At 58.2% G+C, this 21,305-nt stretch overlaps 1 protein-coding gene across 4 annotated transcripts; it reads right to left on the bottom strand.

The window, feature by feature from the left end:
• Window positions 1–74: 74 nt before the first annotated feature.
• On the bottom strand, window positions 75–20,622 carry PHF19 (PHD finger protein 19). Of its 4 annotated transcripts, none has more exons than XM_020893607.2 (15): window positions 20,366–20,622; window positions 17,782–17,982; window positions 17,018–17,099; window positions 14,056–14,151; window positions 13,525–13,625; window positions 12,846–12,994; window positions 11,136–11,231; window positions 10,324–10,392; window positions 10,004–10,124; window positions 7,548–7,615; window positions 6,173–6,334; window positions 5,351–5,438; window positions 4,421–4,506; window positions 3,568–3,663; window positions 75–2,508 (listed from the first exon to the last, which is right to left on the bottom strand). In XM_020893607.2, the coding sequence occupies exons 2-15, from the start codon at window positions 17,965–17,967 to the stop codon at window positions 2,166–2,168; spliced, it is 1,743 nt and encodes a 580-aa protein (XP_020749266.2). In that variant the 5' UTR covers window positions 17,968–17,982; window positions 20,366–20,622; the 3' UTR covers window positions 75–2,165. The 4 variants fall into 4 exon arrangements, with proteins under 4 accessions (XP_020749266.2, XP_070315288.1, XP_070315289.1 ...); XM_070459187.1 differs by lacking the exon at window positions 20,366–20,622 and adding an exon at window positions 19,215–19,438; XM_070459188.1 differs by lacking the exon at window positions 20,366–20,622 and adding an exon at window positions 18,469–19,145.
• Window positions 20,623–21,305: the final 683 nt, after the last annotated feature.

Below are 21,305 nucleotides of genomic sequence, written 5' to 3'. Positions count from 1 at the left end.
TCCTGATACTTCACTAGAGCAATGATAGGTCGTTTTTCAGAGGGTGCCTTTAAATTGTAAATCAGACACATTAATTATAATTTTAATATAACAAATGTTATTAAAAGCAGCAATTCAAAACCATGAATCTTTCTGAAGGTGCACAGGGTTATAAGGTCAGTTGGCAGTAACGCAGCTGTCTCCAGGGAGGACTGAAACGCTGGGGCGTGGAGTCGGGGCCTTGCCAGGCCTCACGCTGAGCTCCCAGTGGGGAGACGCTGTCTCCCTCCTCCCCCTCTTCCAGGCCAGAGCCTCTGGAGCTTGAGAGGCGCAGGGGCACCGACAGGCCTTGTTCGTCCCGCGCCTTCTCAGAAGCCTGGGGGGCAGAGCTGGGAGGTTGCTGTGCTCTGGGGCCAGGCGGGAAGCCAGGGACTGGCTCTGGGTCCCACGCACTGGTGGAGCGGGGGGGCTGGCTTCTCAGCTTCCCTTCCTCTGGCCCCCGTTAGGGAGCATCAGTGTCAGCAGCGGTGGGGCGGAGACGGGAGCAAACTGGGCCCAACCAGCCATCCCTGCCTGGACCACACTGGGAAACAGGAAGTGGGAAGGCTGCACACAGCAGGTGAGGGCCCGCTTGAAAGGCACTGCTGGGGCTGGGGCTGGGGACTGAGGCAAGGGGCATCTGAGCGCGCTCAGCATCCCCCAACCCCAAAGGCCCACAAATGGGGGGTGGCCTAATAATGGAAAGACCGGCTCCAGGCCTGCAGCTGCCCCTTCACTGTTCATCCCCCTTCGCCTTGCAGCTGGCAGCCTCTAAAACCCAGCCAAGCCGGAGGCCGCAGCAGCAGCTGGCGAGCCTGGCCCCCATCTGGTGCACCCCTCGCCCCAGTCAAGGCACTTCTTTCCAATCAAGTGAGTCAGTTTCTAATGCCTCCGGAAGCAGCGAAAATGAGGGGTCTCCTTCCCCTCCCACTTTTGATCTCCCTCCAGACGGGTCTGAGTTTTAATGTCAGTTCTAAGAACTCTGTACTCCCGCTGACAAAAGCTTCCCTTTTTTTGAGGGGATGTAATGACTCAGGCCCTTAAAAAAAAAAAAAGTCCCAAGCTGCCCCCAAAAGTGATTGTCAGTTTCAGAGCTGGGCGGGGGCACGGGAGAAGGTGTGAGTCCCCAGCGCTTCCCTCTCGGCTCCAAGCTGGCTCACCGGCCCGAGCTGGACTTTCACGTTTCGTTGCAGCACGCGGCGCCCGTAGGAGGGCCCAGGAAAAGGCAAAAGGACAGGAGCCAGGCTGGCACCTGAGGAAGGCGTGGCTGTGTGTGTGTGTGGTGTGTGTACCTGGAGGCTGGGACCCATGCGAGCCCAGAGGCGAGAGCGCACACACAGATGGACGCTCCCGTGTGTGCGTGTGCACGCGCCCTTGGGCTGTGGCAGGAGGCGGAGGAGACAGTCTGAGATGCAGTAAGCAGGACACGGCTGCCTCTCCTCATGCCTCCCGTCTGCAAGGCCAGCGCCTGCTCCACAGCAAGAGAGAGGGAACATGACCCGAGAAGGGAAAACGGGTCTCAGAAGCTAGCACTGCAGCCTGCGCCCTCTGCCTTCTGAAGCAGAGACCCAGCCTCCTCAGATCCCGAGTCGCGGGGTCTCTGCCCTGCAGGCTTCCCAGAGGCGTTCTCCCACCCTCACCACCGCCTCCCCAGCACAAGAGGAGGGGTGGGAACGGGGGGAGAGGCGCTCCACACGGCCTCTTCTTACCCACCTTCGCCCCGTCTTTCTCAAAGACTTCTGTCCTCCTGGCGTGGTCCCCGGGATGGGTCAGGTGTGAAGGGCATCCAGGGGAGGGCTGGGTGTGCAAGTGCACACACCCGAAGGGGGAAAGGGAAGCGGACACACTGGGGACAGACTGGGGCCTCCGCGGAGCCAGGAGGGATGCTAACTCACAGGGACAGGTGAACAGCTGGAGGGAGCACGTGGAGACTCGGGAGTAGCCAGCGGGACCTCAGAGACACGGGCGGAGGGGCGGTGAGCCTGAGGGCCGCGAGCAGGCGGGGACAGCAGGGGCGCAGGCGGGGCCCGGCCGGGCCCTCGACTCTTGCTTCCCTCCCTCCTGCAGCCTGGGGAGAACCGGGGAGCCTGAGGCTTCCACCGCCTCTCCTTTGGTTTCCAGGGCTCCGGGCCGCCTCGGGGGGCTGGTCAGTAAGGGGTGGTCCCTTCCCACTCCACCAGGTACTGAACCTTGCCCTCTGGCGTGACCCTACGAGCCAGCACCTGGTACTTCTCCCCACAGGCGAGCCGCCCCGCCGCGCCAAAATAGTTGGTGATGGACGACTTGAGGTGGGACAGGGACGAGTCATCCTCACTGATGCTCTCAAACGTGTGGCTGTCGACGCCCTCGTCCGGCCGCTCGGGGCCCGAGGCCCCCTCTGCGCTGCTGTCCGAGGCGCAGCGTCCGCCCGGCTCGGCTGCCCGGCGCTTGGCCCGCAGCGGCACGTATGCTTTGGCTGCCAGCTTCCTCTTGCGGCTGCCCACCGTCCGTCTGTGTGGGGAGGGGGCGAGGCGGGGAGGGTGGGAATGAGATGGGGTCACCCCCCCCCAGGCCCCGTCCCTGAGCTCCACCGGCCCCAGGCCCCACTGAGCTCACTGAATCCTCGCGGCGGCCCCGAGGAGGCCCCAGCGGGGGACAGAGCCAGCTGGGCATGGCGGAGCAGGGACCCAAGCCTAGCTGCACGCGTCTCCAGAGCCTGACTCTCATACTGAGGAGCTCAGCGCTGCCCGAGTCCAAGAAACAAACGTGTCTCCACCACACCACCCGCCCCCACCCCACAGGGCAGAGGTGGGAGAGAATAAAGAAGAGGGAAACGTTCACAGATACTTAGAAACCCAGATCGAAGCACTAGCGAGAACCTAAGAAACAGGAGAGGTAAAATACGGAGGCAGCAGCAGAGAACGACACCCAGAGGTGTCTGGAGACCAGATGCACTCCGACGGGCATGACGCTTTTAATTCCCCGCTTGCAAGACCCACGAGAGCCCTAAGTACAGTCAGAGGAGCTTCGGGTGAGAGCTGGTCCGCGCACTCTGCAGCAGCCCGCCTCTGCGGCTGAGAGCTGGTCCGTGCACTCTGCAGCAGCCCCGCCTCTGCGGCTGAGGGCCTGCTGTGCTGAAGCACGCGGTGCCCTTCGCGAGGCTCCTGGGTGCTTCTGTCCCCTCTTCCCAGTCCTTACACTTTGCAGGAAACCGTTTCCCCTCTCCGTCAGGTTCCTTCCCTTAAAGAGAGACCCCCAGTGGACAGACACTAGGTTCAGACAGCCTAGATCCAAGGCTGGGGACCTTGCAGGCAGAGGCACGGACCTCACAAAATCCTGGCACGTGGCAGCCAAGAGCCCGAGAATGACAGAAGCCGGACCTGAAACTGCCCGGCAAGAGGCGTCGCACACGCGGCAGCAGGGGCAGAGGAGTGGGAGAAGCGGCGCGTCTCAGAGCCCGACACCCACACGGACAGGCGGCCAGGTCCCGACATTCAGGAGCAGAGAGCCCCCCGTCACAGGTGGGGAGTGGGGGGAGGCGGAACGAGTCTACGGCGCTGGCAAGCTAACCTGGAGTCGTAGGAGAGGCTGGTGGAAGCGGAGCCAGATGTGCTGGCGGCATCAGTGGAGTCCACGTCCGAGAAGAAGGTCTGGCCCGAGCTGGCGCTGAGAGGGAGGAAGCGGTGAGCCTTTCCCGGGCATCTCTGGCCCCCCTGCCCAGCACGCATCGTCTCGGCCGAGCCCCTTCCCACCGAGCCGCCCGCCACCACGGCGGTGGGCGCGCCTCCTCCCCCATCCACTGCCTGCCCACCAAGCCTTCAAAGCCCCAGCGGTCACAGAGGCCTTCCCTGACCACCTCCCCGGTTGGCGACAAGAGATGATAAAGAGGGCTCTGAGTCTCCCAGCAGCCACACAGCGGCCGGGGAGGAGGCTCAGGGAGGTCAGAGAACTTCGCCAACATCACACAGCTGGCCGCTGGCAAGTAGGGGCTGGGGCCCAGGCCTGAGTGACCGAAGCCCTGGCCCCCCTCCTCCATGCCTACAGGAGAGCCCGAGATAGGAGAATAGTCAATAGTCAGGAGAATAAAACCGCTGGATGTGGTCCCACCCATGGGGGCACCAAGGACAAGGTGGCGTGGAGCAGAGAGTGTCCGCAAGCGCCCGGGGAGGGTCAGGGACGGCTCCACGGAGGCCCCGCAGGCCTCCGGGGGCTGGGGGGGGTGAGGTGTCGGGCTGAACGCCCTGATGCAGAAAGACCCGTCAGGCAGCCTTCTGCAGTGCAGACCCTTTAACTCGGCAAACCCAGGAGAGTTTCCCCAGCCTCCAAGGCTCTCTGTGTCACCCCCTGCAGGGCTGGGGAAATAGGGGGCGTCTGTCTCCCTGCTCAGTTCTACTCCCGTCTCTGCCGGGCCCCTCACTGTTACCTTTTTAAACTCTGGATCTCATCCAGCGTAAAGTCAAATATGCTGGCCAGGTGGTGGTTGGTGCTCCAGGCCGAGGTAAAGTCGCTCTGTGGACACAGGAGGCGGGGGGTCAGCCGGTGAGCAGCACGCCCCCTCCCCCAGCACCCTTCTCCCCACGCCTGGCACTTCCTCTCTTCCAGTCCTGCCCGGGGAGGCAGGGCACGCCGGTGCCAGTCCTGGCTCTGTCTCCAGCTGACCGTCCGACCGGCCCCTCTCCGGGCTTCGGTTACCTCCACTGCAGAGGTGGGTAACGGCCCCTCCCGAGCTTGACTCCCAGAGGTGTCAGCATGGCAGAAGGGAGTGAGGACTGTGAAAGTCGCTCAGTCGTGTCCGACTCTCTGTGACTCCATGGACTACGCAGTCCGTGGAGTTCTCCAGGCCAAATACTGGAGTGGGGAGCCTTTCCCTTCTCCAGGGGATCTTCCCAACCCAGGGATCGAACCCAGGGCTCCCGCATGGCAGCCGGATTCTTTACCAGCTGAGCCACCGGGAAAGCCTGAGGATTGTGAAAGCGCCTCATAAACGGCCCAGGGGAGTCGTGAGGCACGGCCCACATTACTGCCCACAGCGAGCGCTCCAGTGTGGATGCAGGAGCGCCCCAGAGCCCCGGTTCTGGGCCGGGCTCCGCCACCACCCGGGGTGTGACCTCAGCAGAGTCACTGCCCTCCGGGGCTTCAGTTTGGGGCAAGGCTACGACCCGCCCTGGCCCAGCCCTGCTCTGGGTGCTCAGGAGAACCCCCTCCTCGTGGAACCAGCTGCCAGAGGAACCGGTTCTCTGTTCGGGGACGTGGCGAGTCCCTGGCTCTGGGAGACCCGGTTTTCTGTGCCAGGGTCCCCAGTGGGTGTGGACCCTGCGTGTGCAAGAGGAGAGCGAGAAAACGAGACACTAACACTGGGAATAGCATCTTCCAGCAAAAACTTTGATCTTTTTCTTCTATACACTCGCCTTTTCTGCTGCTGGAATTCATGAGGCAACAGACTGTGGAGACAGAAACAGGAGGGGGTGGCCCGGTCAGAGGCGGCCCCGGGGGAGGGTGGAGTCACAGCGTGGGTGTGGCTGTCCTTCCTGGGGAGCCCTGGGAAGGCGCGGGGGTCCTCTGGGGCCGCAGGCGTGCGAGGTGGAGGCGGGTGTGGTGGCACCTCTCCTCACCCAGGCATCCAGGAGCTCTGCCCCCCACCCCGCCCCAATGCCCAGGAAGGGGGGCTGGGCTCAGCCGGGAGCGCGGCCGCGGCTAAGTCACTGCAGTCGTGTCCGACTCTGTGACTTCACAGACAGTAGCCCGCCAGGCTCCTCTGTCCGTGGGGATTCTCCAGGCAAGAATACTGGACTGGGTTGCCATGCCCTCCTCCAGGGTACCTTTCCCGATCCAGGGATCGAACCCGCGACTCTCATGTCTCCTGCGCTGGCAGGCAGGTTCTTTACCACTAGCGCCCCCTGGGAAGAAGCCGGGAGCGCCAGGGACCCCTTCCCCACTCTCCCTGCCCTTCGCCTCGCTGCCTCGGCCCTAAGCCAGCAAGCCTGGGTCCCAGCTTCCCCTCCGAGCAAGGCCATCGAGGGGCTGTGGTGGAGGCAGCGGGGCCCACGAGGGCGCCTCCGGCTGAGACCAACTGGCCGGAGGCCTGCCTTGCTCCCGCGGACGTCACTGCACAGCCCGTCGGAGGGGCTGGCGCTGGAGCCGGCCGCGGCCCCGCCCTGGGGCCCCGGGCACTGACCCGGGCTTGCTCTTCCCTCTCTTGCGCAGCTCGGAGGCGGCGCCGTGCTCGGGGGGCGCCAGGCCCTTGTCGGGCAGCAGCTTCCCGGGCGGGTTGGGCGGGACGCGGATGCGCAGGCGGAAGATGCACTTCTTCTTCTTGATCTCCTTGCCGCAGAGGAACCTGGGGGTGGGCAGGGAGAGGAGAAAGCTCTGGAGCCTGTCCGTCCATCCTCCTGGGGAGGAGAGCCAAGTGTTAAAAACCTCCCTCTCGGCCTCCCCAGACCCAGAGCTAAAATCCAGAGCGGCCCGCGGAGACCACGAGTCCGCAAAGCCTGTGGGACGGGGGCTCCGGCGGCTCCCCCCTGTCCTTCCGCATCTCGTGCGTCGCGCTCCTCCCCCCTTACTTCTCTGCCTCAACCAGCCCCCGGAGACCTCTGCCTGCAGGACGGCCTCACCCCGCTCCCAGGGGACCCTTATGGTGGAAACACAGGGCGCCACAGCCCTGCGATCCGGAGAGCTCCTGCACCCTTCCGTCACTGGCTGAGCTGCCTGGGGGCCTCAGAGGGGCCTCGCTGCAGTCCTACCCCCAGGAGACTGTCCACGGAGACGGCAGGAGGCCCCATGCGCTCAAGCGTAGGTAGGGCTGTGTCTGGGCCCCAGAGCAGGAGAAGACGGAAGACAGAGTGGATAACCCTCTCTAGAGAGGCCTGGGGCGGTCTCACAGCAGTCAGGGACCGTGTCTTATTCACTGTGGCCTCAGCACCTACACAGGGCTGACACAGTTCAATGGACAGTCGCTGATGTCGCAGATGAATGAAAGGGACCGAGGAGCGTCTGGGGTGGAGAGTGAGCAAAATCACTGGGGAGGGAAGCAGAGGGTTCAGAGGGGCTGTGACTCAGAGCAAAGCACCGCAGGGCCCGTGGCGGAAGGTGTGGGCAGGATCTGATCACACCGGGCCCAGACTGCCGAGCTGAGGCGCCTGGGCGCTCCCTGTGGTGGGGACACGTGTGTCCCAGGAAGAACTCAACAGTCCAGATGGGAAAACAGGCTGGGGACAGTTAGGCGGCTGCAGCCCACCCAAGCTGATGCATCCAGGCCTCTGGGCCTGGCCCAGAAGCCCAGATGGCTAGAGCAGGCGGGCAGCCCCCTATGGAGCGGAACCCAGCAGCAAAAAGGGTCAGGCTGCTGCAGTGGTCAGGGGAGGCATCCCAAAGAAGGTGCATGCTCCCTGGATCCTGAAGGATGCGTGATACAGTCACAGAGAAGCAGAGGGAGACCCGGAGGGCAGCACAGCTGGTACGAAGGTAACGAGGCAGGAAGACGCCTGAAATCCGGCCCATCGTTCCCACCCGCCCGCCCCCACGCCAGCACGCCGTCCCTTCCCTGTACGCACCGGCTCTTGTAACTGTTCAGTGCATTGAGGAGATGCGGTCCTCGGTCCGTCACAGGGGTGCTGGTGAGCTGTGGGGGAACAGACAGTCAGACCCGGCACGTGGCCTCCGAGAAGGCCTCAGTCCCTGTCCCCTCCTTCCCCTCAACCCTCGGATGCTCTGAGTCCTCCGGGTGAGGACCACTGACTTGTTCCATGATCTCAGACAAGTCTTTTCACCTCTCTGACCTCACATCCCCATCTGTAAATGAGGAGAATAACTCCTGTCGTAAATGTATCAAGAGCTTTAAAGATGTCCCTGCCCTTGACCTCGTAATGGTGCTTCATGGATCCTATCGTATGGACAGGACACACGAACAAAGTTTTATATAAAAAAAAGTTCACTGCAGCATGTTCCTAATGATGGGCAAATATGAAAAATGGGGGGAAAAAGACTATATGCCCAGCAGGACGGAAACAAGTAAGTAAACTACGGAGGAAACCAACGCAGCCATGAAAAATGTTGATTAAAAACTTTCATGATATGGAAAAGTATTTACGATATAATGTAAACTGAAAAAAACTGACTTAAATTTGTACATACCATGAGTCTGTTTTATGTACAGGTCTATTTATTTTTTAGATTCTACATATAAGTGACGTATTTGTCTTTCTCTGCCCGTCTGACTTCACTTGGTACGATATTCTCTAGGTCCATTCATGTTGCACTGCAAAGGGTAACATTTTCATCCTTTTACATATTTACATGTCTTCTTATACCAATCATCCACTGGTGGGTACCTGGGCTGTTTCTGTGTCTTGGCCATTGTAAATAGTACTGCTATGACCACTGGGGTACATGCATCTTTTAAACTTAGAGTTTTCATCTTTTCTGAATATATGCCCAGGAGTGGGGTTACTAGACCATAGGGTAGCTCTGTTTTTAGTTTTTAAAGGAACCTCCATACTGTTTTCCATAGTGGCCGCACCAATTTACATTCCCACAAACTTAAGGTTGGGCTTCCCAGGTGGCACTAGTGGTAAAGAAACCTCCTGCCAACGCAGGAGACATGAGAGTTTGCTCCCTGGGTCGGAAGATCCCCTGGAGAAGGGCATGGCAGCCCTCTCCAGTATCCTTGCCTGGAGAATCCCACGGACAGAGAAGTCTGGTGGGCTACAGTCCATGGGGTCGCAAAGAGTCAGACATGACTGCACAACTTAGCAGGCACGCGTATAAACTTACGGCGACCAAAGAGGAAGAGGATGGGGGGGGATAAGTTAGGGGTGTTGGATTAACAGGTACATATTACTACATATGAAACAGATAAGCAACAAGGATTTACTGTGCAGTGCAGGGAACTACATTCAATACCTTGTAACAACCTAAAATGGAAAACAATATGGAAATATATACATAAATTATAACTGAGTCACTTTGCTGTATATACCTGAAACTAATACAATATTTTAAATCAACTCTACTTCAATAAAAAATGCAAATACTGTATAATCTCATGTAAAAAGAAAAACGTGTGCATTAGATGTCTCTGAGTGGTGTGATGCAGGCATATGGATGGTTTTAGGTATACGTTCTTATACTTTTTGGTACTTTGAAAATTTTCTACCAGGAGCATGTAGGATTTTTTTATATATATAAATCAGAGAAAAAACTTGTTAAAAAAATATCAGCTCTACCTATCTTTTAGGGCTTGACATTAATAATATGTACGTCATTTATAAATTATCAAACACTGTAAATGAAGATGTTATTACACAAGAAACTTCTGCCAAGAATAAACATTACTTAAAAATAAAAAATCCCTGTTTCACGAAAGGATTCAGGGCAGTCAGTGGAGAAGACGCCTCCCTCTGGGTGTGGTGGAGAGGGTCTGAGGGTGTCACAGAAGGCTGACCCTGCCGGGGAAGTGCTTGGGGAGGCCCTGGCTCAGCTCCAAAGCTGTGCGATCATCAGCGAGTGGCTCTCCACCTCTGAAATCCTGGGAGTCTCTGGTCTGTTACTTCACTGCGTGACTCCCAGCTCCCCAGACCCCTGGTGAACACCCCTGAATACGCTGCTATTCAGAGTACGGCCAGCAGGGGGCAGGCCCACCTCACTTTCCATCCTAGCCAGGTAATTTGGAGTGGGTTATTGCAGAGACCCCTTCTCCAGCCAGACTTCACCCCCAGCTCCCTACAGCTGAGTCGGTGAGGCCCTAAGCCACCTACTACCAAAGCCTGGGTCAGGAAGCCCCTTGCAGGGCTCAGGCTCAGGCTCAGGGATACAGCAGTTCAAAGACTCAACCTTGGTCTCTACTCAGCAGCCCTCATGGACAGGCAGTGTTCCCGAAGAGCTGTGCTCGGAGACCCAGACCCTAGTTCTGCACTGTGTGACCCCGGGCACAGCCTTCACCCCTCTGGACTCAGGGCACCCCACTGCGGAAAGGACTCTCGCCACCCTCAGGTCCCGCAGCCGTGCATACCTTGCCAAGCTGCAGGAGTTCCCAGTGATGGTTAACGAAGGCCAGAATCTCCTCAAAGTCGAAGTACTTCTTCTTGCTCTGCACGCCCAGGTTGTAGAGAGCCAGGTGGACCACATCGACCCTGGGCAAGGGTGCGCGTAGGTGGGGCCGGGTGAGGCAGCAGCCCGGCAGCCAGGCTTGCAGCGCCCTGGCTCCAGGCTGAAGGGCAGGGGCAAGGCTGGGGTCTGGGGGCTGGAGGCAGGATTGTTCCTGGGGAGACGCGGGAGGGGAGAAGCGGAGAGGGGCCAGGAGGGGGCCTGGGCCAAGCCCCACCCTCTCACCATCGCAGGGGCAGCCTCTCGATGTACTCGGGGCCCTGGTTGCACACGGAACAGAAGAACAGGTAGAACCTGTCGGGGGAGAAAAGGGGCCCAGGGGTGGGAGAGGCTCTGCCGCCCACCCGAGTCCGCACCCTCGCCCCCCACCTGCTGTCCACGGTCAGCACTGTCCTCATTCCCTCCAAGGAGGAGACAGAGATGGGACAGAACAGGGACCAAGAGCTGTCCCCCCACCCCTGCCAACCTCCACCTCAAACCCTTCCCCAAACAGCTTTGCCCCGGACTGTGGCCGAGCTCAGAGCGAGCTGAACAAGGCTGGGCTGCAGGGACCCCCTCTTCCCCTCTGCCTGAGAGACACACGCACGTGCACCTACTTCAGTCACAAACCACACGAGACACCGACCAAGACACACACAACGTCTGGTCTGACACACACACGCCTGCCACTAGCTTGGCCCCCTTGTTAGAGGCCAGATCAAGTCATCCATCCTCGCTGTGGCTCCTCTAATGATCCTGGGCAGGGGTGGGGCAGGCCTGTGGCCCTCCTGCTTCCCAGACCCTTCAAGAGACTGGGGCTTGGGGAAGGCAGGGCTTTGTCTAGGGTCCGCTGCAAGTCAGTGCAGACTGGGGATGTGGTCCAGCCGGCCCCTCTACTGGGAAGACCTCCCAACCCTGAGCAGCCTCCGTAGACAGGAGGCTATGCTGTCCCGGAGCCCAGGTGTCTGGGGTCTGGCAGGCAATCTGAAGGAGTTGCTGCAGCTTCTGCCCCCGCCCCCGCCCCCACCCCGAGGCTGTCGGAGCAGACAAGCACCTACCGGTCCCCGAACATCATGGGCTCGTTGAGACACTGGGTGCAGGCCTCGTGGAACCACTGCCTGCAGCGGTAACACTGCAGCATCCGCAGGTACCACCTGGAGCCAGAGGAGCCAGGGTCAGCCAGGCCCGCACTCCCGGCCAGGAATCGGCCTCAGCAACCTTCCCCAGCACAAACTTGCCCTCCAGCGGGGGAGAGGGAAGAGGACTCACAGCTACCGAGCCCCGGGCTGGGCCGGGGAGGCCCAAGCAGCAGGACGTAACATGGCATCATTTGCTCTCACCAACTGGTGAGAGGCCCAAACAGGGGCCTCTGTTCCCATTTTACAGATAGCCTGTTCAAGGTTACTCTGGAGGCAAGGAGAGGAGAGTGACTCAGATCCTCACCTCCCTGACTTCAGAGCCCACGCTCCTGGTCACACACTGGAGCCCCCTTCTCGGTCTGTGCCCCACACACCGCTTCCCAAACACCACTGATGGGGAAAGGTTTGCCCAGGCCGTTTCATGGGAAAATGAAGGCTCCTGTGAGCCCCTCACCTGAGGCTGTATCTATCCTGTAACAACCATTCAACAACTACTCACTGGATAAGAATGAAAACCAAAAAGAGGTATTTTCTTAATTAACAAGGATAGGTTCACACCTTGACAGGTGTGGTCCATGGCCCACCTGCATCAGAATCACCTGGACTCTGGGTTAAAATGCAGGAGATTCCTGGACCTGTTCCAGGTCTACTCAGTCTTTGCGGCAGCCCCTGGGAGATGCATATTGCAGTCACCTGAGCAACTGCCCAGTAATCATTGAGAACCACCGCCTCAGTGCTGCAAAGGTCTCTCTGTCTCCACCTGTTATCCCAAAGGCCCCACAACACCCACAGAGGGTGATGGGGCCAAGGTGATTAATCTCACTTGAGAGATGAAGCACTTCAGGTGATTTGCCCAAGTCACCCAGCGAGGTCGTGAGCACAGCCTTCAGACCCCCAGTGGTTGTCAGCAGAACTTGGGGCCAAGACTCAGGACTTCAGGGAGCCCTGTGGGCTGTTCCCGGTGAGCACAGGTTCCATCTCTCTTCCTGTGGTTCCTCCCACCAGGCTGGTGCAGTCAGCCCAAGGGAGCCGGCCCAGTCGCCCACGGCTACACGCAGGCCCAGGCCACAAGGAAGATCAAAGGCGCCTGACCTACATCAGGGAGAGAACGCCCTCCAGAGCATCCTCAAACGTGCCCAGTCGCTGCCTGCACAGCTTCAGGGAGAAGGACATTCACCTCTCACCAGCAACCTGTTTCACTGCTCCTGATGATGGAAAGGTTTCTCCCAACGTCCATGCACCAACAGGAAGAGCTCACATTTACTAAGTGCTTACCAAGTGCCAGGCACCGTGTGAGCCTTTACATGAACGATCTGAGTCGCGGGGCAGCATAGCTCTAAGGGGCTGGGAGAACGTGGACACGGGACCAGGCTGGTAACCACTGCTCGACACTCCCTTCTCTTCTATGGAGCCCCAAGAAAACCTCCGGCCCCAGCGCGCCCCCGCCTCCTGGGGCTAGCCTGCGGCTCTCCAGCCTCGAAAGCCTGTGGGAGGCTGTGGGCTCCTCTCTGGGGGCCTCGCTACCCCAGCCAGCCGCGCCCCAGCCTCCCTGGAAGACCACGCCCACCGGGAGGGCCCCGCCCACCGGGAGGGCCCCGCCCACCGGGAGGCCCCGCCCCTCCGCCTTACTCTCCAGGCCCGCCGCAGTAGCAGTAGCATTGCTGCTGGTTGGTGCGGTGCGGGGAGTCCCACTCGAGCTCCTCCGGCTGGTAGGACAGCACCATCTTCACGGCCTGCAGCGTCCTGGCGATGGCGCCCTTCTTTAGCGCGCCGCCTTTCTGCGGGGAGATGAGGGCCCGAGTCACCCGCCGGGGGTCCCGGTTGGACCACACGTGGATCCCCATCAAGGCTATCAAGGTTAATGCCGGACCAGGTGGGACAAGCCTTTCCAATGTAGTCAGAAACGCACGGAGCGTTTTCTCATCAATCTCAGATCCATCCTCTCTCTATCCCCAAGGATCTGCATTTTCAATAGTATTAACAAGAATAAGCACACCAATAAAAGTCACAACAGTCGATATATATCGACAGTGGGCGCTTACATGGATTTTTCTGTTATCAGCAAAGCCCTATGTGTCGGGGGCCTCCTACGCCTGACACCAAACCTGTATCCATTTAGCAGCGGAGGAATCAGGCTCAGGGAGGCTAAGGAACCGGGCCAAGGGCATACAGCCGGTAAGCGGCAGCCGCTGTCTGCCTCCAAGGCCAGGTGCTGTGACCAGGAGTCAGGCCTGAGTCCAGAGTTTCTGGGCTTCCAGACTGCAGGGCGGGGGGAGGGTGGGCAAGGTGGGAAGGATGGAGGGCTCACCCGCACAGCCAGCGCGAAGATGCAGCGTCGGCAGAACCAAGGTGTGAGCAGGGGCCGGTCGGCACTGCCCGCGATGGGGATGTGGCACTGCTGGTGGTAACCTAGCAGGGGGCAAAGGAGGGCGGTGAGTGCCCACGAGGGAGCAGGGAGTGCTAGGAGCCATGTGCCTGCCAGCTGCCGGGGTACTTACTGGCTGGCACAGCCGCCAAGATGGGGTCCGAGCAGGCCACTCAGAGCCAGCGTGGGCCCAGCGCAGGAAGCACGCAAGGTCTGACTTCAGCCTCTGTGCTCCACCTCTGCTACCCATCCTCTCCACCCCCTGGGGCTCCAAAGCACCTAACTTCTCTCCCTTTCCAGAAGCCCCAGCTCTCCCCCAGGATCACCTCCCTGGGCCCCCATTCCCAGAGACTGGCCCCTCGTCACTCTACCCCGCCAAGAGAAACAGGAAGCCAGCTGAGGCCCGGGGGATTGGACGTGGAGAGGGTCCCGAGCCAGCGGGGGATGGGGACCCCCAGGTCTGCGCACACTCACCCAGGCCGCACTTCCCACAGATGAGGATCTCGTTCAGGGGCCCTGATGTCTTCCCCAGGCAGATGTTGCACTTGGGCTCCTCCCCTGGAACACCAGCTGAAAGAAAGGGGCCCTGTGTGGTCAGCTTGGGTTCATGGGAATGACCGGTCTTAAAACCAGAGCCCAGGCGCCGAGCCTCTGGGTCTGAGTGTTGGGCCCCAGAGGCCGACTCACTGAACCTCTCCAACCACTGTGAGCTGCCTGTGACCAGTACCCCATTCTAAAGGTGGGGAAAACTGTGGTTCAGAGAGGTGAATCCCTTGCTCAGCTGGAAAGCAGAAGGAGGGGGATTCAAATCCACTGATGTTTGACATCAACTCATTTGATTTTTGTTTTGTTTTGGCCACACCTCAAGGCATGCAGGATCTTAGTTCCCCAGCCAGGGATGGAACCCACGCCCCCTGCATTGGAAGACCAGAGTGTTAACCACTGGACCACTAGGGAGCTCCCAAATAATTGGCTGTCTTTTTTTTTTTTTTTTGTATTTATTTATTTGGATACACAGGGTCTTAGTTGCAGCATGTAGGGTCTTTTAATACTCATTGTGGCAAGGTTTCTCTTTTAGTTGAGGCATGTCAGATCTAGTTCCCCGAGCAGGGATTGAACCTGGACCCCCTGAGTTGGGGGCATGGAGTCTTAGCCACTGGACCACGAGGGAAGTCCCCCAAATCATTTGTTCTTTTGATAATACCATGCTTCTCCTGCTTAATTTAACTGGATTTGCTGAAGTTTTTTATGCTAAATAACTTTTAAACATTTTTTATTATGGCATAATAATAAAATGTTATAGTGAAACTCCGTATTCTTATCAACAGTCACAAACTCACAGTCTTGTTTTGACTGTATTCCCACCCACTACCCCTCCTGTTTTATTGTGAATCAAGCCCCAAATACCCAATCATTTTCCATAAATATTTCAGTAGGCATCTCTGAAAGACTACTACTCTCTTAAAGAAAAAAAAAGAACTAGTGCCTCTATGGAACCCAAATATTAAAAATAATTTCTTAATATCATCAACAAATTCAGCGTTTGCATTTCTAATTGTCTCAACGGTCCATGACAATTTTAAGTTTGTTCAATTGCTTTTAATCTACAGGTTCCCTCTCTCTCTTTTTTTCTTTGAAGTCTGATGTTACTGAAGAATAAACGTGTTTGTGTGTGAAGGGTTTGAATGAATAAAGTAAGTACGTTTTCATGTGTGTTTCAGTCTCATTTCCCTCAGCAGATGGAAAGTTCGGTAAGGACAGAAAAGGTATCTGTTCATCTGTGTCCCCAGGACCTCACATGGGTGTGGTGCATCACACGTGTTCAAGACATGTTTGCTGAATAAATGGTCTCTTGCCTCTTATTCCTGAATATGATCCCAGGAAAATAAAGCAGTTACTTAAAAAATGAAAAGTTTGAATCTCAGGAATTCATGTAAAATCACATTCATATGATTAGAAAAGGAAATAAAAATAGGTCGGCTTATTATTGTAATTGTGTTACTTTCCATTCCTCTACTACTTATTAGATACTAAACGACCATTTGCCAGTTGACAGCAGTCATATTTCTCAAGAGTCCCAAGAGGACCGTGGGTCTCAGTAAGTCTCCACTGGCTTCATGAAGCCAGATCAGTACCTGCAGCGAGTTTGGCCTTGCGCTCTCATCCCGGCTGAATGCAGAGGGCCCTTGTCCTCTGTGAGGAGCAGCCCAGGACAGGAGACCCTCATTGCTTTGGATTTTGAAATAGTACATTTAAGGCTAAATAGTACATTTAGCCCTAGATGCTTCAAGGGCCTGGAGAAGCATCAGTCTGCATTAGCCACAACATCGTGGAGAACAAGGCAACCTGGACACTCTTCTAACTGGCTGGATCCTGTGGCCTTTGCTTGGCAAGCTCCTGAAATCGTCTCTTACAGTAACAGATTCTTCAGAAACTGACTTCCTGTAACTCAACGGCGCTGGTGGTGGTGTAGTCGCTCAGTCGTGTCTGACTCTGAGAACCCATGGACTGTGGCCCGCCAGGCCCCTCTGTCCATGGGATTTCCCAGGCAAGAGTACTGGAGCGGGTTGCCATTCCCTTCTCCAGGGGATCGTCCTGACCTAGGGATCAAACCCATGTGGCCTGTGTCTCCTGCATTGCAAGTGGAATCTTTACTGCTGAGCCATTGGGAAAGCCTGGTCCAAGGAATGTCGGGCCCCAAAACCTGCCTCTTCCTCACACGGCACCATGTCAGTCCTCCTGTTAGAGCATGAACGGCAACAAGCTCTGTTCTCACATGGTAACTCACTGGGAGTGGCTGCCTGGCACTCCATGTTGAAAATGAGTGTTCTGATTGATCAGTGATGTCTGTCATGTACATGGCAGGGGAGAACGGTGGCAAGGATGCCGCCAGTTTGTCGTCTCTGTAAGACAGCGTCAGCCCTCTGAGGGCAAGGGATGATACCCAACCCAGCTCCCTTTCAGCCCCGGAAACGGGCCCAGCTCCATCCTGCTAGGTCCATCATCACCCTGCCTGCTCCAGACTTGTTGGGTCTTTCCCCCATGGAGAGCACTGCCTCCTAGTTCTTTTAACATGCTGATAAGAGGACACTGTGCTTACATTGAAAGGTTTCAATTCCGACTGCCTGGGCCCCTTCTGTTCCTAGCCCCAGAGTGACCCAGAGCTTTGGGCAGCCGGGAACACAACCCTGCTCTCCCACCCCTCCTCAAGCTGCCTTCTCCATCTGCCTGCCTCCCTCATGAGGTACGAATACTCAAGAGGATGACAGATGTCATAAATGAGTTTTCATGTAAATGTACAACTGGTAATCTCCAAGGACAAGGCCAGATGCCAGAAGTTAAGAGACAGAAGGAGAGAAGGAAAAAAAAATGGAGGTAGGAGAGGAGACTGGACCAGGGGTGGGGCAGGGGTGCCTGAAATCACAGGAATACTCACCATGCTGTATGTCCTTCCATAAGACCCAGTATTTGGAATTATCTTCAAAAGTTACCAGGCAGCTCTGCTTAGAACTGCTGACCTGGAGCAGAGAGAGGGAGAAGCAGTGTGAGACAGTAGCTGGGGAAAAGCTGCTTGAACAGCGTCTTCCTCTCCCATATCAGCCCTCACAGGGCAGAGAGATTAGACTCCTTCCTTGTGCTCCAAGAATCCACCTGCAATGCAGGAGACCTGGGTTTGATCCATGGTCTGGGTTGGGAAGAGCCCCTGGCGGAGGGAAAGGCTACCCACTCCAGTATTCTGGCCTAGAGAATTCCATGGACTGGAATAGCCCATGGGGTCACATAGAGTCACTTTGTGCTCCAAAAAGTAGAGCCAGGCCAGAAGGAGATTGGCAGTCCTGAAGGTTGTGCACGCCCACTCCCTGCAGTTGAGCAGCGAGGGGCTAGGCGATGGCAACTTGGTGGGAATACGGAGGCCAAATGATCACCTGTGATCTCTCCAACCTGATTTTGTTTTGTTTTGTAGGCTCACAGAGCACTTGAGCCTTGTGCTCACTTGAGCCTTGTGCTCACTGGAGCACTTGTCTAAAGATGATGGCCCTAAGGATGGCACCTGCTTTTGCAAGCTCCACCTCATTCCACTTTCAGGTCTGGAGCAGGAGGGCACGGCAGGAATCTGCCAGCAATCTCCCATCCTCCACCCCTGGTCTGCGTAGAGGGATGCTGAGCCTGGGGAACTGGGGCCAGGGAGGAAGGCTTTACCCTCTTGATCTTCCCAAGATAATACAGTCCATCTGTCCACCGGCACAGCACATACTGGCCCTCCGTCAGCTTGGACATCAGGTCTTTGAAGTTGTTCTTGGCTTTTGCCAGGGCCCCCTTGTTAGGGAGATGGCTGGTGGCACCATAGGAGTCCCGAGTCCCTGAGTCCAGAGCTCGATTCTCCATCAGCTTCCACTGACACTGGAAGAGAAAGGATCGGGTTTTTACTCCTTACTTTAGGAGAGAGGGGAGAAAGGAAAGCAGCAACCATGCATGTAACCTGCGCTGTGCCAGATGCTTTTATCATCTCACTGGAGGGTGTCACTGTTATTCCCATTTTACAGGTCAGGAAACTGAAGTCTGGCAAGGGGAAGTGACTCTGGGGTCAGAAGCAGAGCCATGGTCCATAACCAGGTGAGCTGATTCTAAGTCCTGCACTTGCCCCACCCCTACCACAAAGCCTTGTACAGAGAACGGCTCTTTCAACCAAACGCAGAGCAAAATCCCCCTGCCCAGCTATGTGTGTGTGGGGGGGATCTGAACCATACCCCCTGGCTTTGGAGCCAGAGGTTTTATCCCTAAAGCAAATATGCCCCATGTTCTCTGAGTGGAGGGCCTTCTCCAGGAGAGTAGTGGGAGGTCTTCAGACCCCTGCCCCCTCCTGAGAGCTATCCAGAGAAAACTCACCTAGAAAGTAAAACTCCTGGTGGCTTATGAACTGGTATAGACTTGGCCATCTGTGTCTTCCGTAATCTCCTTTTCTGTTCTCAATTATGGGATGATTTAATGGAAACCAATGCTGGGACATTTAAACTCACTTATGCTTTTACTCAGATGCAAATTGGCTCCAAGCAGTGAAGTCATCACCATGCCAACCTCTCTACATCTGTCTCTCACCAGTCTATGAAACCCACTGCTCCCGCTGCTTCCCCACTTCCTGCTAACGGCACTACTCTGGTCCCCAGAACACCCGAGCATCTTTGACTTCTCCAACCGATGAGTTGCCACAACCAGCCAACTTCAAGCACAGTGATTTCTGGCTTCCTCTTGTCCGTCTCCCTGGCCTGGTCTGAGTTCAGGCCTCATTTTGCCTGGGCCATTCATTCATTCATTCAATGAGTGTTTCATGCTTACTCAGCTGCTGAGCACCTGGGATGCAGAATGGTACCACCGAGGCACAGCACAAAACAGGCCACTCCCTGTCTTCCTGCCTCCCCACCAGACTCCTCCCCAGGGCCAACAATTCCCATCTTCTTCTTCTCGCAGAAACCTTCTGTGGCTCCCCAAAGTATTCAGTGGCATTCAGAGCCCCCACCCCAAAGCCCCCAATCTGGGCTCACCTGGCCCCAGTCCTCTCGCTAAACCAAAGCACAGCCCTCCGTCCCCTGCACCCGCTATCCCAGCCCCTCCTGGGCACCTGCTGTTACGACTACCTGGAGATTACAGGGAGACCGTCGTGTGTGTTATTTCCGTGTGAGTGCGTGTGTGCTCCTGTGAGCCGCTGTTTGATGTCCACAGCCTCGTGGCGGTGAGTATAGGAAACGGAGCACATGTGTGTGCATGTCAAGGGCCCCGGGGCACGCAGGGCATTGCTGGGGTCTTCACTCTCCAGATGGTGGCGCGGCCGCATCCTCTTCCCTCCACCGCTCCCCGCCCCCCCAATTCCTCCCTCCTCTCCAGGGCACAGCGCACAGGCGCTGGGCAGGGTGTGCGGTCCAAATCTCTGCCTTCTCCCTGCCACCTGGCTGCCGGGCGCTGCAAGGTCTTGCCCCGCCGGGCCTGGCCCGGGCCCGCGGCAGGTTCACAAACTGACACTTCCTCCCCCGCCGCGCCGTTGGGAGCAGGCCCAGTCGCCGCACCCCCCTCCCTGACCGAGCGGGGGCCCTCGGGTGGCGGGCCCCCCCTCCACCCGCGCCTCCATCCTCCCGGAGCGGGCCCCCGCGGGCTGTGATTGGCTGATTCAAACCCATCTGCAAAGAAATGCCTGTTTGCGGGTTCTCGGCGGCGTCCAGTTCAAATCCGCGGCACCCGGAGCGCGGGGCCGGGCGGGGGCAGGAAGCGAGGATGATTCATGCGCCGGGGCCTCTCCCAGGGCGGCCGTTGGCTTTTTAAAAAGGGTGTTCGGGAGGGGAAAGCGCTTGCAGAAGGACCCCCCTTCGGGTTCAAGCGCTCCGATCTTCAATCACTCCGACGCCAGGCCTCCCCCCATCCCCATCCTGCTGCAGCCTGACTTCGGACGTGAGCAAAATCCCAAACGGCCCCGTCGGTCTCCAGGCCCGTCCCCCACCAAACAGGAAAAGTAAAGATTTGGGGCACGGGAATAGCGACCTGTCACACACGCCCCCCCCCAAAGGCTCGGGGACCCGGGCGGGGCTCCTGCCTTCCCGTGGACACCGTTCACCCCTCTCCACCACCCCCCGCCCCCCAGGCGTGCATCTTCCAGGACTCCAAAACCCCTCCCCGCCCCAAGGCGTTTGACCCGCCAAAGTCCAGGGAAACTTCCAAAAGAGGGATGACTGCAAGCAGAGGCGAGAGTGGCGAGGAGTCCCCGGCCCGGGCCGGCCGCCTGCAGCGCTGAACTTACCGCGAGGCTGCGTGTCCGCCGGTCCCACTTGGAGTCTGGCCACCAGGCGCATCGGCGGCGGAGGCGGCTGCGCTCGGCCCGCGGCTGCCCGGCCGAGTGTCCGCCCGTGGGGCCGGGGTCGGGGTCTCGGCGGGGGCGGGGCGGGGCGGGGGCGCCGCGGGGAGGAGGGGGGACGGAGGAGGAGGAGGGAGGGGCCGGGGCGCTCAGGAAGGGGCCCCCCGGGCGCGGGGCGCCATCTTTTTCGCGTTTTCCCGCGAATTATTGACGTCCCGCTTATGTAATTAGCGGGGGCCGCGCCGGCCTCGCCATTGGAGCCCGCGGCCGCGGGGCCCCGCCGCACCGCCCGCCCGCCGGCTCGCCCGCTCCCGCCCCCGGGCCGCCCCCGCGCCGCGCCCCGGCCCCCGCCCCCGCGGGCGCGCATCCTCCGCCACCGCGCGCCGGGCGCAGACACGCGGCGCGGGCGCACACGGACGCGGGGCCCCGGCTCGGCCACTCTGCGGAGGCGCGCGCGCGCGGCGCCCGGGGCCGGCACACACTTGTCGAGGAAACCCAGCTCTGCGCGCCGGGCGCAGACGTCAGCTGGCGGGGCACACAGCGGGGAGGTGCGGAGGCGCAGGGACGTGCTGCCCAGACAGACCTGGAACAACCCAAGCGGGACTCGCACCGCAGAAACACACAAACGTCCTGCGCTTGCAGCGGAGAAGGCCCGCATACAGACACAGCGCATGGCACAAACGCAAGCTGAACACATATGATCTACACAACACAACACACGGTAAAGAGTCTAGACACAGATACGCAAGAGTGTACACAGCGTAGACACACAACAAAACAGACATATAAAGCAGACAGGCACAGAGTCACGACACAGTAACACAGACGCACCAGAGAACTGCAGACCAACAACAGACTGCACAAAACGCGAAGCGGAGAAACGCAA

This window comes from Odocoileus virginianus, chromosome 31 (assembly GCF_023699985.2).
Source record: "Odocoileus virginianus isolate 20LAN1187 ecotype Illinois chromosome 31, Ovbor_1.2, whole genome shotgun sequence".
Lineage (NCBI taxonomy): Eukaryota > Metazoa > Chordata > Mammalia > Artiodactyla > Cervidae > Odocoileus > Odocoileus virginianus.
The sequence above is the reverse complement of the archived record's forward strand: the minus strand, read 5'-3'. Positions and strand labels throughout refer to the sequence as shown.